Source organism: Amphiura filiformis, chromosome 16 (genome assembly GCF_039555335.1).
Source record: "Amphiura filiformis chromosome 16, Afil_fr2py, whole genome shotgun sequence".
Taxonomy (NCBI): domain Eukaryota; kingdom Metazoa; phylum Echinodermata; class Ophiuroidea; order Amphilepidida; family Amphiuridae; genus Amphiura; species Amphiura filiformis.
This window is the reverse complement of record NC_092643.1, coordinates 12,474,153-12,494,326: the sequence shown is the minus strand read 5'-3', so window position 1 is coordinate 12,494,326 and position 20,174 is coordinate 12,474,153. Positions and strand designations below refer to the sequence as shown.

Below are 20,174 nucleotides of genomic sequence, written 5' to 3'. Positions count from 1 at the left end.
ATCAAGACCCAAACATGTGAAAAACACAGGTAGAAAGTGTTTCTTAAAACATGCAAAGTTCATCACATTGAAATACTCTAGCGAGTCCTCAATTTTTATCTTCCAGGCAAGGAATTTAGCGCATGCACAGTAGTTATTATTGTGAATAGGCTTATTGTATAATACACCTTCAGCAGGAATAACACATGTTACGATAATTCCATTTGAACTTCAAGATTGATATTGGGTTTGAACAGTCTACATTTTGAAATGGTTATGACTTTGTTACACTTAGTAAGAGAAGTATCAATTAGCTGGTCCCTAATCTTTGTCTTCCAGTTTATTGATCACTGAATAAAATTGCAGCTTTTTAGGGGCCGAAAAAAGGTGTAATCAGTGTTTGGGACCATTTTGCAAGTGTCACAAAATAATGATTAAGTCATTCATGCCACATATTGGTTTTTTTCTTAGAGTAATATGGCATTTTGCCAGTCAAGCTAGGTTAAATTCACTGCTCTAAATACATTGGGCTGAAAGAAAAGACTTAATATATTACTGTGTGTAAAATTTCATGATTTTTCATCTGCTGAAAATGCTGTTGTCACCCCTATTGTCAGTAAAATTGGGCAATTTTCAAGAACCGAAGATCAAAAATAAACAATTTGGGGACTTGATCTCTGTGTTACATGTATTGATGCATGCACAGCACCTTGAGTTAAACCAAAATAATTATTTCAATCGGCTCACAACTTTTGAAGATATGCCCTTTTAAAGCAAAGTACCCATTTTTCACTCTGTCCACGGATAGCAAACAGAATGGTTGGGATGGGTCATGCTGTGGAGTGGCCTGCACGATCACCAGACCTCACACCACTTGATTTCTTCATTTGTGGCAAAATCCAAGATATTTGCAAACATATTACTGCTATATTCACAAGTAGCCGGCGCACAACGTTGATACGCATCGCAATTGATGCAATGAGGACTAGGGCTGAAACCTGTATTCGTCAAGGAGGCAACCAGGTAGAGGGCAGAGCAGCACAGTAAACTCACTTCACAAGACCAAAGACAAACTAAACAGCCCTTTTCAGGGCTACCTTTTATTCCAAAAAGAGAAATGACTGATTAATAAAAGCAAGAAACAATAAAGTAAGAAAGTAAGAAACATAATAAAACAAAAAGGCATAAAATAACCAAGAAAAACATAAGTAATTGCAAGTATAGCAAAAGAAGTCCCATCCCACATCAATTTCGCCCCAAATTAATGACACTTAACAAAATTCATAACCCATAACCCCACCGGTAAAGCCCATTTCCTAAAATAAAGTTGTTATTTTATAAAGTTATCATCAAGGAATGTTTTATATTCATGCATGGTATATGCACTTTTCAATCTTTGAAGTAGCCAAACCTCCTCCGTGGACAGAGTGAAAAAAGGATACATTTCTTTAAAAGGGCATATCTTCAAAAGTTATGAGTCGATTGAAATAATTGTTTCGGTTTATTAAAGCTAACGGGTAAAGGCCTCTTTACATACCAACATATACTTGATCAACTTTTCTGAAATAGGAGAAAAAGAGGGCGCAATGAGGGGCCTCTTTTTTTTGGGACACCCTGTAGTAAAGATTGCTTATTATAATAGTATGCTCTCATGTAAAATTGAGTTAGCTTGAAATTCCCTTGGACAAGGAACTGCTAATTTTCTTGTTGTAACCCGTATGAAACGCGGGGAGCTGAAGCTGATCCTGGCTGCGAAGGTAATTGTGGAATGTCTAGGGTGTGTGCTTCTTAGCTGCAAGTCCCTGTATTGTTGTTTAATGGTTTGTGGAATGATGTGAGGCCGTAGTGGTCAGCGACAACCTGTAAAGTGTGCTGAGACTTGTGCAATGTATAGGCATTGTGCCTGTGCGTAGCGCACCATAAATCACTGCACTTTTTTATTATAATATACTTACTTGTCAGCAGTTAGTTTCAGCCATTGTCTACACACACATGCTGCAGTCAGGAGTTCACTAGCAGACATATGTTGAAATATCTTCATAAGCAGTTCCTCCGGCATGCTGAAAAGAGAATTACCAAAATGTAAATTAGTCATATTTCATAAGTCGTTGATCACTATAACATATTTCTACACTGGTTCAAATTTTAATCAAGAATGTTCAGATACATTTTAAACTAGCTAGATCAAAAATTTTCAAAACTTAAAAGAGTACCATATATCAGTACATTGGAAAACATTTTTTTACATATTTGTGTATATACCGGTATGCACCAATGGTTATTTATATACATGTGTATGTATGTGGGGGTGTGTCTGTGATTGTGCTTTTTTGCATCTATTAGATATTATTCCTCTCTTATAATGCCATCTTAATTGCATAGTTTGTCTCAAAGCCCATCCCAAATGAAAACCTAACACAGATTGCGGATTTTTTCTTAGGTTTTTTTTTTTACTTTGAAATTTTTTTATCTGTGAGACGAGCTTTTTGACAGGAATAGACCAACTTTTCATCTCTGAAGGAGGTTTTACTGTAGTCAAGATGAAGAATTTTATTGAGATTTACTATTGAGGCTATTTTGATATCTTACAATGTCAGATGTGAAATTTTTGTCCGGTAGATTTGGAAATAAAATAAAACAGTGAAAAAATATACTCATTTAAAAAATGTGCGCAGGGGCTTTGAGACAACCAATTAAATTAAGATAGCCCTAATGTTTAGTAGTGTAGCTAATTAAGTGACAATAACACACTAATTTGGCAAATTAATTATTTGTCCATGATTCCTACCTTTCCATGGTGGGTTTACGATAGTAACCTCTACTAATGTTCTTAGGCTGTAGCGACTTTGCATTTGACGATTTCACAGGTACATTCCTTGGTTTGATATCCTTTGCACTCTGACCCGGTGAAGCAACTTGCCTTTGACCTTTGCTTGAGGGCGACATTCTTGCAGGACTGTTTGATGTTCTTTTTGGTGACCTGTTATTGACAAAGCAATGAAAGAATTTAAAATACCTCTGTCGTAAGTGTCTTTAAAACCTACCTACTTTTTATTTTGTACAGGGAGTTTGCTTCTGTGACAGCCAAATTGAAGCCTTTGACAGACCATGCTGAAATTAAAATTATATCTGTAACCATTTCTATCAATTCAGAAGTAGATCAAATTCCAAAATTTCCATGAAAAGTAAAAAAAAAAGTTGAGTCATTTTAGCAGTCTTCTTTCATATTTCACATAACTGTAATTTAATTACCATAAACTCTGAGGCACCAATGTTAGGGGGTCCAGGATGGTCAATGGGGGGGGGGCATTGAGACTATACATTGTAATTTGCTAAAAATGGGCTGATTTGGCATGATTTCGATCAATTTTAGGGAGGTGGCACTCCACGCCCCCCTTTCTGGATCCGCCCCTGAATGTAAATTTTGTAATGTAAAGTAAACAGATGATGAATTGTAGTTCCATCAGGTTTGCTGATCATACAAATTTCTAAATTATGTCCACAAGTCAAAACCAAAATTGATTTTACTCAATTTGATAATGAGGATCATGTCATTGAAGATGGAAAGTAAGACAACAAGAAAGCAGTTTCCTAGGGAAAGTGGACTGATCATTTCTGATGAATTCTACAAATAAGATGGGTGATATATCAAGACTGTGAGAAAAATCACTTTTGGGTTTTGACAGACCAAACTTGAAATTTTCAATGGATGATGCAGACTTAGTTCTAGCAGAAGAATCTTCAGTAATTTAAGATAGGAAATTTTCAAATAATTTATTAACAGTTCAACAAAAGCAAGACTTACCCATATCGAACAGGTGAATCACCGTTAGATTTAGCACCACTCTTGTGTGACTTGAGGTAACTCTTCAGTTGGTTATTGTGCCTGCTGCTTGCCATTGTCTTTATTTGGATTTGTCTGTAGTTTAAAATAAATTCATAATGTCATTGACTGACTGAGTAAAAGATAAAATTGTTCTATCTAGAAAAGAATTACTAACAATTGACCAAAATGATTTATAACATTTTGGGGAACTGCTAAATTAAGAAAGCATCTGATATGACTGATATAGGGATTTATAGCATTTCAATTCCAAACCTATTATAAGTTCCTTACTCATTCGAATCAAATCTAGAGTATGTTTCAGGGACTGTCTTTTGAGGAGAGCGAGAGCAATCGCTATCTACTGCTCTCTTTAAATATACATGTAGGGGAGTGATTTTTAGCTCTCCTTAGTTGACCATTCTCTCCTTGTAGGCTCCAGTTATAACTTATGAGCTATTTAATTAATGCTCTCCTGCAAATTCCAAAAGACAGTCCCTGATGTTGCTATCATTTTTCGGTCCATCAGCGGTGATAATGTTGAAATTGGGATGAAAGTTATTTTGATGTGTCAACTGTATCGTTGAGTAAAGATTGCCTATTTTCATTTTGAACAATCCAAAATTTTGTTGAAGTACAATTTTAGCAACATTTTTGATGCAATTGCCCGTCCTGATCGGTTGTGTTTACCTCCAAACTTAACTTCTATTGCTGTACAGTACACGGTGTCATGCTTCAGCGAATCCAACCAGATTTCCAATGCAACGGTCTCTAGCCTCGAATGTGAAGCGCATTGATTAATATCAAATTTGTGGCTAGACCCGGGTGGTTTTAAGTTAGTGACCAAAACAGGGGTCTAGGGGGCAGCGCCCTGTGGTGGGTGTTGCAAGGGAAATTGCCAGGGAAATTGTGCATTTCTGAACTTGTACCATCACATGCGATTTGGTGCATATTTTTTCTTTCTCTCTCTCACTCTCTCTTTGTGATTCATACCCCGGGGTGCTGCAGCCAACAATTTGACAAAGCACCCCCTGGATCCGTGCATGCATGATGGTACAAAGTCTAGGCCCACACAGCTCAAATGAATTGAGTCATTCCACTTCCAGGATCGGGGTTCGGTCATCGTCTGTGCAAGTCGCATTTTCAGATAGCTCCGGGCTATTTTTAACGATTATGTTCAGCCATCTAAGTTTCCTGAGTTCATAATCTGACTTTTAACTGTTCCAAGCTTACGCTGGGCCGTGCATTTTTGCACTTTTAACTATTCTTCGAGTTATTTTGGACATTTTTGATGTAACACAGTGTTGTAAATTTTCGCGCGTCGCCATTTTGATGTACTGTATACTTCGTCGTGTATAAAATTTAGTGAACTTTTTAACTTTCGGCAAAGTCTTTGGATATTTTAATCGCTGTTTTGTGCCTGGATATCATTTTAAATGGGGAATCTACGCATTTCATTAGCTGTTTTGACTTATATGTGCTTTTTAAAGAAGATTGTAGTGCCTCTGGACATCTCATCAGCTGTACAACTCAACCCGCCCACCATATTGGATTTAGAACATGGGCGTCTCCATCCTTTTTTGATTCAACGTTGAACATCAAAGAAGAAATGCCAGTGAGTCTGTTCCATTTTTCTCTTTTGTCATCAACAAGCCACAACAACCGTTTTGCCATTAAGAACTTGAATAGTACCACCCATCTGAGTTCGCTCATGTTAATGTTATCTGGGGATATCAACATCAACCCTGGTCCATATGCCCCCAAGTACCCGTGTGGTGTTTGTAACAAGGCTGTGAAATGGAAGCAACAAGCCATCGAATGTGAAGGCTGCAGTGTATGGTATCATAAACAATGTTTGAATATGAGTGACGAAGTGTTTGAAGCTTTACAAAATCATGTTTCTTACACCTGGATTTGTACCGCATGTGGCATTCCAAATTTTGCCTCGTCCCTTTTTGACTTTACAGACAGTTTCGATTTATCAAACCCATTTGACCCATTGGCTGCATCGCCTGATACTAGCATGGATTCCTTAAACCTTGAAAACCTGGAGCTTAGAGATGTTCACCATCCTACCTCTAGCCCCAAGCGTTCTGTTAGTCAAAGAAGTAAAGCCAAGCAGAAATCTAAGTGCAAGCCCATCAAGTTTCTTAACATAAACTGCCAGAGTGTTAAAGCAAAAAATTACCGTTTTCTGGTGATGCTCGACACAGAAAACCCGGACGTTATTACAGGTACAGAATCGTGGCTAAATAGTAATATTGCCACTGGTGAAGTAATCCCATCATGCTACCAAGTTTTCAGAAATGATAGGAGTGGTGGCGACTCACATGGGGGTGTTTTCATCGCTGTTAAAGACAATCTCATCGCAAATGAGGAGACGGACCTTATGACAGAAACAGAAAGCCTATGGGTAAGCATTCGCATGCAGGGAATGACGCCTATGTATGTGGGAGTTTTCTACCGTTCGCAAGTTACCAATACTGACTATGTGAAACAGCTTGATAGTGCTCTTAGTAAAATTCCACCGCAAGCTTCAGTGTGGTTGTTGGGAGATTTCAACCTTCCGGATGTCGATTGGGAAATTTTCAAGTTCAAGCCGGGAGGTCGCTATGCTGGACCCAGCAAAGCAATGCTGGAAATTGCGCTTGATTTCAATTTACATCAACAAGTGAAAGAGCCAACTAGACTAGACAGTATTCTTGATTTGTGCTTCACGAACTCGCCATCTTTTGTGGAAAGCGTGGTGGTTATTCCTGGTATTAGCGACCATGAAGCGGTGATTGTAAATGCTTCTGTGAAACCAAAGTTAGTTCGACCAGTCAAACGCAAGATTTTTCTCTACAAGAAAGCCAAGTTTGACGACATAGGGGACAAGATTAAGTCTTTCGACGAGAAGTTGACTCCTGACTATATTAACGCTAAGACTGTTAATGAACTTGTGACTGAATTTAATCAAGTTATCCTGAATTCTATGGATGAATTTGTGCCTTCCAAAATGACTTCTTCAAGATGGAAGTTACCGTGGATCAACAATTCAATTAAGAAAGATATTTGTAAAAAGAAACGCCTTTTTAATAAAGCAAGAAACATGGCTCCACAGCTGCCTGGGATGCCTTCAAACATTTTCGTAGACAAACAGACCGTAAAATCCGTAAAGCAAAGCGAGAGTATGTTCATGATATCATCGGCGGTAGTCTAGAGAGTAACAACACTAAACCGTTCTGGAATTTCATCAAATCAAAGAAGCAGGAGGTGTTTGGCGTCTCATCTTTGACTTCTTCTGATGGTACCAAAGTCTGCTCTGCTAAAGACAAAGCTAATGTGCTTAACAACTAATTTTGTTCAGTATTTACCGACGAGGACAAAAATAATTTTCCTAATATGACGGACTCAGAATTTCCTGATTTACCAGATATTGTCGTTAACACGCATGGTGTTGAGAAACTTTTGCAAGATGTGAATCCAAATAAAGCTTCGGGCCCAGACGCTATACCAGCGAAGATTTTGAAAGTTTGCGCCTCTTCAATAGCTCCTGTGTTAACCAAGATTTTTCAAAAATCGCTTGATTCGGGATGTTTACCTGATGCCTGGCTTGATGCTAACGTAACTCCGCTTCATAAGAAAGGTGATAGAAGTAACCCTGGAAATTACAGACCAATTTCGTTGACATCAATTCCTTGTAAGATTTTGGAGCATATCCTGCATCACCACATCATGAATCATTTTGATCAACATCACATATTGGTTGACGTGCAACATGGTTTTCGTAAAGGACGTTCTTGTGACACTCAATTATCTGCTCTTGTTGACGACCTTGTTAAGATTTTGGATGATAAAGGCCAGGCGGACCTAATTATTATGGATTTCAGCAAGGCGTTTGATTCAGTGCCCCACCAACATCTTTTGATGAAGCTTCATCATATGGGAATCAGAAACAACACATTGAAGTGGCTTGAGTCTTTCCTTACTTGTCGTCACCAGCAGGTGGTTTTGGAAGGAGTTTCGTCCACCAGAGCTAGTGTTACGTCGGGGTCCCCAAGGTACAGTCTTGGGACCCCTACTGTTTTTGGCATACATTAATGATTTGCCGTCTAAAGTTCACTCAAAGGTCAGACTTTTTGCGGACGATTGTATTCTCTACAACAGAATACAATCCACCGAGGATTCCGAGAAACTCCAAGAAGATCTTGATGCTTTAGTCAAGTGGGAGAGAGACTGGCAGATGTCTTTTAATTCTTCCAAGTGCTTCAGTATGAGAGTCACTCACAAGAGGAATCCAGTTACCAAGAATTACAAGATGGGTCACCATATCCTCGAGGAGGTGAAACATCACCCGCACCTCGGCGTTGAACTTAGCAATGATTTGAAATGGTCTACTCACATCAATCAAACTGTTACCAAGGCTAATAAAATGCTGGGCTTGCTGAAGAGAAACATATACTACTGCAACAACAGCACTAAGTCTATTGCCTACAAGTCCCTGATAAGACCCAAGCTAGAGTACTGCTCCGGGATCTGGGATCCACAGCACAAATCAGATGGGGATAAGTTAGAAAGAATCCAAAAAAGAGCTGCCAGGTTTACTGTTGGCGACTACAGCAGGGAGTCTAGTATCACTAAAATTCTTGCTGATTTAGAGTGGGAACCTCTTCAGGACCGTAGGACCAAATTACGCTTGACGACCATCTACAAAGAAACTCACGGGTATATACCAAGTAACATCAAATGTCATCTTCGAGATACAAATTCATCCAGTCAACCCAGGACCAGGCAATCGGGGGCCTTATCTTACAACATTATCACCACAAACAAAGACTGTTATAGGCACTTGCTATATCCAAAGACTATTCGCAAATGGAACCAACTCGACCAGAACCTACGCACCGCACCCGACGTCAAAACCTTCAAGACCAATCTAGAAACCATCAACATCAAGACGCTGACTTCAAAGGCCCACTTTAATATTTAACCGCGACTTTGCACATGACCCCCCCAACGTATGTGACAACCAGAGATGGTGATTGTACGTGACCAGACAGATACAGATACAGATACATAAAGTATTATTCAGATTTCCTTTTACAAATTAAGCGTACTGCTAGCCGTCCAGCGTATTATTTTGCACATGGTCCAATGCACACGCTTGACGTCGCGCACGTATACGCAATGGTTAATTTGTAAAAGGAAATCTGAATAATACTTTAGCCCTGGAGTTTCAATTTAGAACAGGAACAACCTCGACCGAGAGAATATGTCGACAGGCATGACAGGAAACGAAACTAAAGTATAAGTTGCATGGGGCAAATTGTTGAAAAGTCACCATATTTTTTCCTATACCATTGGTTTTAATAGGGGTACGCAACCGTGCTTGATTGAATTCAGATCTGTGGCACTGCACGGCAGCCATCTTCAGTGCTTTGTCATCCAGCCTGCTGAATTCTGCTACCTGCCGCCCGCGGCCATCTTTGCCCGGGAAAATATTATTTGCATTCATGGATGTTTAACAACATGTTTTCTTCAGGGAAATCTCTGCCTGCAACCAGACAGGGTCTAATTCTGCATAAAGCGGGCAACGTTATTTCTATAGATCTGCTGCGCATTCAAATTGCATTGTATTGCATCGTAATTTCATTTGTGTCTATGCTAATTATGTTTACACAACATGAACTCACGTGTTTTCAAGCAAATTCGCCGATAATAGGTGATCAAAAGCGATCGGAATGTTACAAAAGTACAGATCGCATTCAGCTTACTTCATATGAGATGATCTTGGGAAAAATACGGCATAATTTGTCTTGGTGCTTGCGGAATGCCATGCAGTAAAATATTAAAACGTTGCGGCAATTCATGATTGACAACTAGCAATCGGCCTGTCCTTCGTATCCTCCGCTGTCAATTTCTTATCCACTCACTAATCCTCACAAAAGCTTTGTGTTGATTACGTAATGTGTGGAGGCAGATTGCAATAAGTACAATGAAATAATGAGTAGGGCGGGCTCCGAGGCGGGTTTCTTGTTCATCTTACGTAACAGTATTGTTCTCCAAAAACCCCGGAAGCTTGTCGTTTGGAGCTCTAGCTGAAATACAGCAAGATAATGTAAGATAGTAAATGTAAACCTGTATTTTAGCTAGAGTATCTCGAGCTACCTGCAACCTTCCACTGGGCGTTATTGGTGTTTGCTACATCACATATAGCAAACAGGGTTTTGTATTTTCCAACTTCAAAGTACCTTCCTGCCAACTCGACCAGTATTCCGGTAAGGTTTTTAGGCTTTGAAAATATTGTCAACATTAGCATATCGGAACTTTTCCAGATTAGAGAAGGAACCCATTACGTATCATGTAGATTGCAAATGTGTATTCATCAACAAGCTCCTGACCATGGTTCATTTAGTGTGAACTATTTTAAGAGTCCTGTTTGGAAGACAGAACAATTGAACTTAAAGAACTTTGCCTTAGGCCATGTGAAAGACACGCCCCAGTGTAACTAGTGCAAGATCCAATAAGTACATTCACATGCCAGCTGCTTATTACTGCATTATTCTGAGTGGTGACGAGAAATTAACCCAGGGCCCACAGATGGTGTGAGTAACTTTTGTGAAAGCTGCAACCAGATTTTCCGTGTTAATGCTCGTAAATTGCATTGTCAGGATTGTGGGGCGTGGCTGCATATTAAGTGTGCTGATGTAAAGGACAGTGTTTATAACAAACTTAAAAAGAATGGTGATATATGGTACTGCATAAATTGTAGTGCACCTTGCGCAGACTGTACAAACCCAGTCCTCAACAACCACAAGGGCATCCAATGTGACAAGTGTGATCTCTGGTTTCATGCACATTGTATTGATATGAGCGACATCACATATCTGAATTTTACATCTTCAAATGACCAGTGGTCATGCTCACCCTGTCAAATAAAGGAAAACTTGACTTATCCTGACTTAGAAAGTGACAATGAAGTGGACAATGAAAGTATTCATGTTTCTGCCCCAAGTGAAACTCCACCAACCAATAATGGACATAATAGTAACCAAACAAAGAAACAGAACTGTGTAAAAAATAAACTCAAAGTAATTTTGGTCAACTTCCAGGATGTGAAAGGGAAGGCTGCGGACGTGGCTTCACTCATTGACCTTCATGAACCCGACATAATCTGTGGAACCGAGACATGGCTTAACAGCGATGTGAGTAGCAGTGAAATTTTCCCGGATTCATATGTTGTGTTCAGGAAAGACCGTGTGACAAATACCACAGGTGGCGGAGTACTACATGCTGTCAAAAAAGAGCTGGTGGCTATGCAGCTGCAAGATTCATCAGACTGCGAAGTTATTTGGTCCGAAATCCAAGTGAAAGGGCAGAAGCCTCTCGTCGTCAGTACTTTTTATCGCACAAAGGAAGATGATCAAGGTTATCGAGTTGATGAACTTGCATCGTCAATTGCCAGACTTGGAAATAAAACCAATACGCATCATATCATGGTGAATGGAGACTTTAATTTACCCATCATTAATTGGGATAACCATGCCATCACTCCCAGAGGTGGTTATAGTACGCAGGCTGCAGAAAAATTGGTGAAATTGGCTGAAGATCATGGTATTAATCAGACCGTCACTGAACCAACTCGTACCCAGGGGGATACGAAAAATATCTTAGACTTGGTTTTTTCAAATAATAGTCCTTCAATTTACAAGACTTCTGTTGTGGACGGAATAGCTGATCATGACATAGTTGTGGTAGAGGTGAACGTGACGCCTACTCGAAAGAGGAAAGTCAAGAGAAGGGTATTTCTCCGAGACAAAGCAGATGTTGATGCTATTTCAAGCTCCCTGAGAGACTCTTTTTCTGAGTATAAGAGACAAACTGCTGAAAGTTCTGCAGAGGCTAAGTGGACTTGGTTCCACGAGGAGATCTGCCAACTCATGGACAAGTATGTGCCGCACAAGATGACGTCCTCTCGTTACAATCTCCCTTGGTTCAATAAAGCTCTCAAACGCCAGTGCTAAAAGAAGCAAAGGTTATATAACATCGCCAAAGCCTCTGGCAGGAGGAGTGATTGGGACCATTACAACAAATACAGAAAACAAGTGCAACGAAACCTGCGTTCTGCAAGATTGCATTACAACAAAGACAATTTAGAAACTGCCATTCAAGACAACCCAAAAGCTTTTTGGAGCTACATTAAGAACTTGCGTAAGGAAGACAATGGTGTTGCTGATTTACATCATAATGGCGAATTGATCACAGACAGTATTGCTAAAGCGGAAATCTTGAACCAACAATTTGCCAGCGTTTTTACAACCGAGAACACAGACCCGTTACCCGATCTAGGTGATTGTCCTTATGAACCTATCTCTCCGCTGATCATTTCCAATGAGGGAGTTCTGAAACAGCTGAAAGAACTGAATGGTGCAAAAGCGCAAGGACCTGACGAGATACCCCCTGGTTCTTGAAGTTGATGTCTGTGGATATTGCGCCGTACGTAACTGACATCTTTCAAGTATCTGTCAACACTGGTAGAGTCCCTGCATTGTGGAAGCAAGCTAATGTCACCCCAGTCTTTAAAAAAGGCAAGAGAGGAGAGGCTGCAAACTACCGCCCTGTATCATCAACTGTTGTTGTCAGCAAGATCTTAGAACACATCATTTCAAGCCACATCATGAAGTATGCTGAAGCAAATGCTATCCTCAGTAATAACCAACATGGTTTTAGAGCACGCAGGTCAACAGAAACTCAGCTTATTTTGACTGTAAATGATATTAGTAAACATCTTGAGAATGGCAAGTTGGTGGACATGTCGATATTAGACTTCACAAAAGCATTCGACAAGGTGCCCCATAGAAGACTCATTCACAAACTTTGTCACTATGGAATGTCTGGACAGATTGCCAATTGGATTGAAAATTTCCTCAGTGAGAGAACTCAACGGGTGATGGTTGAAGGAAAATGCTCCAAGTTGGCTCCAGTTCTTTCAGGTGTGCCACAAGGGACGGTACTTGGTCCGATCGCATTTTTGTTCTACATTAACGATTTAGCTGCCAACATTTCATCGCAAGTTCGCCTGTTTGCAGACGATTGTCTGTTATACACTGCCACAACTGCTGATGAAGTCTCTCAGTCACTCCAAGAAGATCTTGTAAAACTAGAGAAATGACTAAATGACTGGCTCATGTCATTTAACCCCAGCAAATATGTCACAATGACAATAGGTACCAGAAATCCACCTAAGCATATTTACAGTTTCTGTGGTGAGCAGCTACAATCTGTCGATTCTCACCGCTACCTGGGGGTATATTTCAATAACACCTTAACCTGGAATGATCATGTCCGGGAAGTATGTAAGAAAGCACAAAGAGTGCTAGGCTTAGTTCGCCGCAACTTGTGGGGATGTAACGTCCATGTCAAATCTACGGCATATTCCACCCTCATCAGACCATTGCTGGAGTACGCAGCTAGTGTGTGGGACACTCCAATCCAATCAAACAACAACCAGCTTAATAGAGTTCAACGGCAAGCAGCACGGTTCTGTAAAAATAACTACAGCAGAGAGGAGGGTACTGTTACAAAAATCTTGGCTGAACTAGAGTGGCAACCATTAGAGACCCGACGAAAGATCAAGAAAGTATCCATGCTTTACAAGATCCGGCATGGGCTTGTCGACATTTCACTTGGAAGTCACCTTGTTCACCAAACCAGAGAAACCAGGGGGCACAACAAAAAGTTCCGCCAGATCCGTTACAAAACCAGACGCTATGGGGATACATTTTTTCCATCTACCATTGTCGCCTTCAAGATCCAAGTCAACAAAGAATTATGCAACTAAAAATTTTCAATTTAACCTGCACGTCCATCCAAGTCATGCTCTTTTAGTCAAGGTTGCTGACGACGACAGATACAGATACACTTCGTGCAAGATGGCGTACGTGTCGGGCGCTATGGATATTATGGAGTAGACATTAGCATCGGACGGGCGTAGGGTAGCGGCAGATTGTGTGGGGTGACCCCTCATCTTGCTTCTGATTCATTTTGTTCTGCATTTTTGTGGTTATGGCTTCCGTACCTGTGAGTACACTATCTCTATTTATCATCACCTGGATGATGGTTCGTCCGGCGACGCCATGGTCACATGACGAGCGAGCGGGAAGTGTAAACAATGGAAACGGTATAAGATACGCATACAAGAGAGATTGTACAGACATGACAGGTTTAATCTCAGAGTTCATGTTCAAATATGTGCCTACTCATTGCCTTAATGAAGCAAAAAATTCATTCATACAGGTATATAATGGTTCAAATAAACCGAACAAATCTGCTTTATTGTATATATGTATGCTGGTAATAGTGCAGGCACATGATTGCCATCCTAATCCAGGGCCGACGCCCAGTGTTGATGTAACTATGGGTTCCAGTGAAAATGCTTCCGATTCCCAATTTCCCTGCCCTATGTGTCACAAAGCGTGTTTGTGGGGGGAACGTGCGATATGCTGTGACCACTGTGACGGGTGGTATCATGTGGAGTGTTTGGGTATGAATACTACAAACTTTGAAGTGTTTGCTGAGAACAGCAAGATAACTTGGATTTGTTGGCATTGTAACATGCCAAACTTTTCCAGTAGCTTATTTGAATCAGGGGCTATTGAACTTGCCAATAGTTACAGCACGCTGGAGTCACTGGATACAACAAATAAAACAGATGAAGATTTCTGTATTAGATCACCAATTGCAACATCCTCTCCCCAAAACAAAAACACCACTAAAGAACGCATACAGGTGAACAAAGACAATAAAACTGGAACTAAAGAAAAGTCCAACAAAAGAAAACAAGCTAGTAAAAGAAATAACCGCCCGATAAAAACACTGGTCATAAATTTCCAAAGCATACGAGATAAGGTAGCCGAGCTGACGGTGTGCCTGGAAACACATGACCCGGATGTTGTTATCGGTACCGAAACTTGGTTGGGTCCCAACACCCAAAGTAGTGAGGTTTTTCCATCAAACTACACGGTTATTAGAAAAGACAGGGAACCAAATCAGAAAAACCAGAAATTTTATGGTGGCGTGTTAATTGCTATTAAAAATGATATAATCGGTGTGCATAGAGCTGATTTAGACACTGATTGCGAGGTTCTTTGGGCTCAAATTGAAGTTGTTGGTGCCAAACCAATCATCATCGGGGCTTTTTACAGGCCTCCAGACTCAGATTTGGCGTACTTGAGTAAATTTAGAGAATCCATTGATAAGATCAATAAAAACCAATTTGGCCATGTTTGGATAGGGGGCGACGTGAACTTGGGTGACATTCATTGGCCAACCCAGACCGTCAAAAAAAAAAAAAAAAAAATTGCTCTGTGTAAAGAGATGATAAATCTGGCCAATGACTTTGGCTTGGACCAGCTCATTGATAGACCAACAAGGAAGAAAAAACCTTAGACCTTTTCTTCACCTCAAATCCTACTTTGGTTGTCAAGGCAACAACCGTCCCTGGGATGAGCGATCACGACGGCATTCCATCAGTCGTTATAGATATTTGTGTTAAAAAATCAAAACCGCACCCTAGGAAGGTGTTTATGTACCACAGAGCTAACACCGAAGGTTTGAAGGCAGATGCACTGAAGATTAGTGAGGAATTTGAGCGTAAAAATCTTACAGTGATGGATGCAGACGACCTATGGTGTGAGTTCAAGGTTAAGGTGCAAACATCAATTGAACAACATGTTCCTTCAAAAATAGTAAGGAAAAACAACACAACCCCTTGGATATCGCAAAAAATCAAGCGATATCAGAGACGAAAGCAGAGAGCGTACAATACAGCAGTTAAGAGAAACACACAGGATCTAGAACAAGTATTATGAATTAAGAAAGTTTGTCAAAAAAGAAACAAGAAGAGCTTACAGAAAACACATTCACGATACATGTTTGGAGTCTACAAAACAGCTTTATAGTTTTATCAAATCATTAAACAATGATAATACAGGAATTTCTGCCCTGAGAGAACCATCATCGGGGAACTTGGTTTCTGAAAGTAAACAAAAAGCTGATATTCTAAACAGTCAATTCATGTCCCAATTCACTCATGATCAGGAGGATTTGAAAAATATGCCTGAAATGCCTGATAGTGAAATCCCTTCTATGCCGGATTTTGAGATCAACGAAGAAGGAGTGATCAAGTTGCTTGAAGAACTGAATCAGAACAAAGCAACAGGCCCAGACGGAATTTCCGCTAAATATCTGAAATTAACCGCAAAAGAAATTGGTTTGGCTTTAAAAATCATTTGCCAGCTTTCTTATGATAGTGGTATTGTTCCCAGTGACTGGCTGATTTCAAACATTTCTCCAATTTTTAAAAAAGGGACAAGACAAACCCAGCAAATTATAGATCTGTAAATCTAACTTCAGTTAGCAGCAAGGTTTTTGAACATATCCTAAAATCTAACATCATGAAACATCTGGATAGACATGGTATCTTGTTAAATCAACATGGTTTTCGCAATCTTGCGAGACTCAGTTAATTAACACAATACAAGAAATAGCTACCCACCTTGATCAAAAACAACAAGTGGATATTATAATCATGGATTTGAAAAGGCGTTCGATAAGGTGCCGCACTCAACGCTTGCTACTGAAGTTGGATAATTATGGTATTCGGGAAAAACACTCGAATGGACCAAGGCATTTTTAACACAACGGAAACAACGCGTTGTTGTGGACGGTCAGTGCTCGGATTGGGTAGACGTTAAATCTAGTGTCCCACAGGGCACAGTTACTGGTCCACTGGACTTCCTCATTTTTATTAATGATTTGCCCCAGAACTTAACATCTTCTGTGAAATTATTCGCAGATGACTGCGTTGTTTACAGAAAAATTAGCGGATCTGAGGATGCCGATATGTTACAAAAAGATCTGAACACTCTTCCTGGCAGTCTAAATGGCAAATGAAATTTAATGCCAAAAATGCTTTGTCCTCAAAATTACACATGCAAGAAAGCAATTAGAGTACAAATACACCTTAAACAATACATCATTATTAGCAGAAGTTAGCAGTACCCATACCTGGGGGTAACATTAAACTCAAAGCTAACTTGGAACTCACACATTAATAATACAGCAGCAAAGGCAAATAGAACTCTGGGATTTATTAAGAGGAACCTGTATTCATGTTCTAGACAAAAAAAACCTAGCATACAAATCTCTCATCCGTCCAGGTATGGAGTATTGTGGATCCGTGTGGGACCCACATACACAGGAACTCATACAAAAGCTCGAAGGAGTGCAGAACCGGGCAGCAAGATTTGTAATGGCAGATTACGAACGGTACAGCAGCGTGACATCAATGAAAGAAGAGCTTGAGTGGGAGCCTCTTGAAGATCGGAGGAAGACAACAAGAATTTCAGTCTTCCAGCAAGCTCTGATGGGTCACCTCGCCATTCCAATGCATAATATCCTGCGCCCCGTCCAACGCGCCTCACGACATAGTCGATTCACACAACTACCAGCATCAAAAAACTGTTTAAAATACTCATTCATGAACCGCACAATTAAGGACTGGAATAACCTACCATACCAAATCACAGACATAGAAGACAAGGACAAGTTTAAATCATCAGTCAAACAGCACATCAAAGATAAAGAAAGCAAGAAATAAGCAACCAAAGCATCTGCAGATTAGCACCACCCTGCTCGCGTGACCCCTTCCCAGGGGCGTTGGGCAGTCCTTAATAGACGAGTGCTTGTGCGGGGTTCACGTCGTCGTATTTTCTTGTCCCAATTTATCCACGTTTTTCAGCTTTGTGGATAATTTTATGCTTCTTACTACCACCTAAAGTGAAGCTATACCATCATAGACGTACTTAAAGTGGTTTTTGTTTCAATTTTGAGCCATCCTTGAATGCTTTTTGTGCCTTAACTTTTCAACTACTTTGGCCCACAACCAAGCCTGTTGAATTTTGCACCGGGAAGATGGCGCCTCAGACATGGAGTAAACTCACACCTGTTGGGTAACTGGTCTCGGGTATGGTCACTGGGGAGCAGCGGTAATCCAGGTGAGATCCAACCATTCTTCCTTTCTTCATAATGGATGTCAAAGCAGTTTTTATATTGTATGCTGTTGGTATTCTACTATATACTACAGTGAACTCGTATGCAAAATTAGTAAATGAAAGTTACATTGTGCAAGATGATGATATTTACCCTGGAAACAACTTCAAGATAAACAGTTCCATGACATCGGTAATAGATAGTGCCAATCACTTCCAGGTGTTACTTTACAACTCCCATAAGTGTAACATTGACGTAGTAAGATCTGATAAAAATGTGTTGCTGCATTTCTTGTGTACTTTTCTGCTTCTTCAAGCTGGCGACCTTGAAACTAACCCTGGGCCACGCCCTTTGAAGTATCCATGCCAAGTATGCAAGCTTGCATGCAAGTGGGGACAGCAGGCTATTAGATGCGATACATGCTGTAAGTGGTATCACAAGGATTGTATGTTAATGACTACAGATGAATATATTAGCTTAAATAAAACTGAAGCTTCATGGATTTGTTGTGCATGTGGCACGCCCAACTTCAGTCTCAGCATCTTAGGCGGGTTCTTTGACTTTACGCATTCCAACTCTTTTGAACCTTTGTCTAACACCACCATTGATGAAACTGAGCTGTGGATGGGAGCCCCGTCAGCTACTTCCTCTCCAAAGGTTGTTAACCCTAACGGCGCCAAGAGACGTACTTCTTCGTTGAAGTCAACGTGTACTACATCCTCCTCAAAACACAGAAAGAACATCATAGGCAAGAAACTCAAGGTGATTGTTGTGAACTGTCAAAGCATCAAGAATAAGACAAGGGAACTGGAGAACCTTATTGAATCCTCAGATCCTGATATCATCATGGGAACTGAATCCTGGTTGACTCCGAATATTCTTGATGGTGAAATTTTCCCTGAAAATTATGGGGTCATCCGTAAGGACCGTACTTCTGGAAGAGGACATGGTGGAGTTTTCATAGCTTACCGAAATGACCTCATACTTACGCACCGTCCTGATTTGGATGCAGATTGCGAAATAGTGTGGGCTCAACTCCAGATGAAGGGTACCAAATCAGTGTTCTTGGAATGTTTCTACCGACCACCGGATGATGGTTCAAGCAGCTTAGAGCAACTTGACAAGTCCCTCGCCAGTCTCCATGGAAGTGTTAAATCTCCGAATGTGTGGCTAGGCGGTGATTTCAACGTGGGGGATATTGATTGGAGTACGACCACTGTCATGAAGTATGCCAATAAGAGTGCACTCTGCCACCAGTTACTGGAAATCACCACCAGTAATAACTTGACTCAGATGGTTACGCAGCCCACGCACCGCACAGAAGATGCTGAAAGCCTTATTGACTTATTTTTGACTACAAATCCAACAACAGTACAAGATATCTTTCATATGCCAGGCCTCGGTGCATGCAAACATGACACAATCCTGATAGCAGTTGACATCCAGCCTCAACGTTCAAAGACACCACCACGAAAGATCTTCCTGTACAGAAAGATGAACACAGAAGAACTAATAAATGATGCTCATGAGTTCTGCTCATCCTTCCTCAACTCAGACCCTGAACGGAACTCTGTTGAAGACAACTGGATCCAGTTTAGAGACTGTGTAATGAAGATGGCTAAGGATCACATTCCCATGAAGACCATCAGAGCTAGTAGTGATCTTCCGTGGATGACAAGGGAATTGAAGCACATACGGCAGAAAAACCGTGGCACAAGAAAAGCAAAGAATCTAACAGCAGCGCGTGTGGGAGAAGTACATCCATCTCCAGAAGTTAGTCAAAACTAAAATGAGGAGCTGTTACAACCAATACATTAGCAACATCCTTGGACCAAAAATGGAAGAGAATCCGAAGATTTTCTGGCGCCACGTCAAACGAGGCATAAAGAGAGATAACAGCAGTGGAATGTCAACTCTTCGCCACAACGGACAATTGACGTCAGATACAACAGGGAAATGTGAAATTTTGAACTCAGTATTTCAAATCGGTATTTACAACAGAGGATACCACCTGCATACCCGAGAAAGGTCCTAGCCCTTTTCCTCCTATGCCAAACTTCAAGATCACGGTACCAGGAGTGGAGAAGTTGCTCTCCGAGCTCAATCCTTCAAAAGCCGCTGGGCCAGATGGAATTCCCAGTCGTATTTTGAAGACGCTTGCTCCTCAACTTGCACCAGTGTTGACATTCATATACAACCAATCTCTTCAATCAGGAGTTTTACCGCAAGATTGGAAATCAGCCAACATTACACCAATCTTCAAGAAGGGAGATAGAGCGGACGCTAAAAACTACAGACCTGTGTCGTTGATTTAGTATTTCCTGTAAAACCATGGAAC

General features: G+C 40.6%; 2 protein-coding genes across 5 annotated transcripts in view; one reads left to right on the top strand and one right to left on the bottom strand.

Moving 5' to 3' along the window:
- Positions 1–20,174, bottom strand: part of LOC140135584 (F-box only protein 15-like) — a 46,390-nt gene that overhangs the window by 22,444 nt on the left and 3,772 nt on the right. For all 4 annotated transcript variants that reach the window (XR_011856545.1, XM_072157123.1, XM_072157125.1 and 1 more), the window contains exons 2-4: positions 3,785–3,898; positions 2,768–2,959; positions 1,935–2,039 (exon numbers count right to left, since the gene is read on the bottom strand). Coding sequence is in view for 3 of the 4 variants with exons in the window: in XM_072157123.1 (XP_072013224.1) it covers positions 1,935–2,039; positions 2,768–2,959; positions 3,785–3,879 (392 nt within the window). In the remaining variant the exon portion in view is untranslated. The remainder of the gene's footprint in view (positions 1–1,934; positions 2,040–2,767; positions 2,960–3,784; positions 3,899–20,174) is intronic.
- LOC140172434 (uncharacterized) lies at positions 5,520–7,004 on the top strand. The gene has a single exon (XM_072195583.1). It carries the CDS (start codon positions 5,520–5,522, stop codon positions 7,002–7,004), a length of 1,485 nt encoding a protein of 494 aa, XP_072051684.1.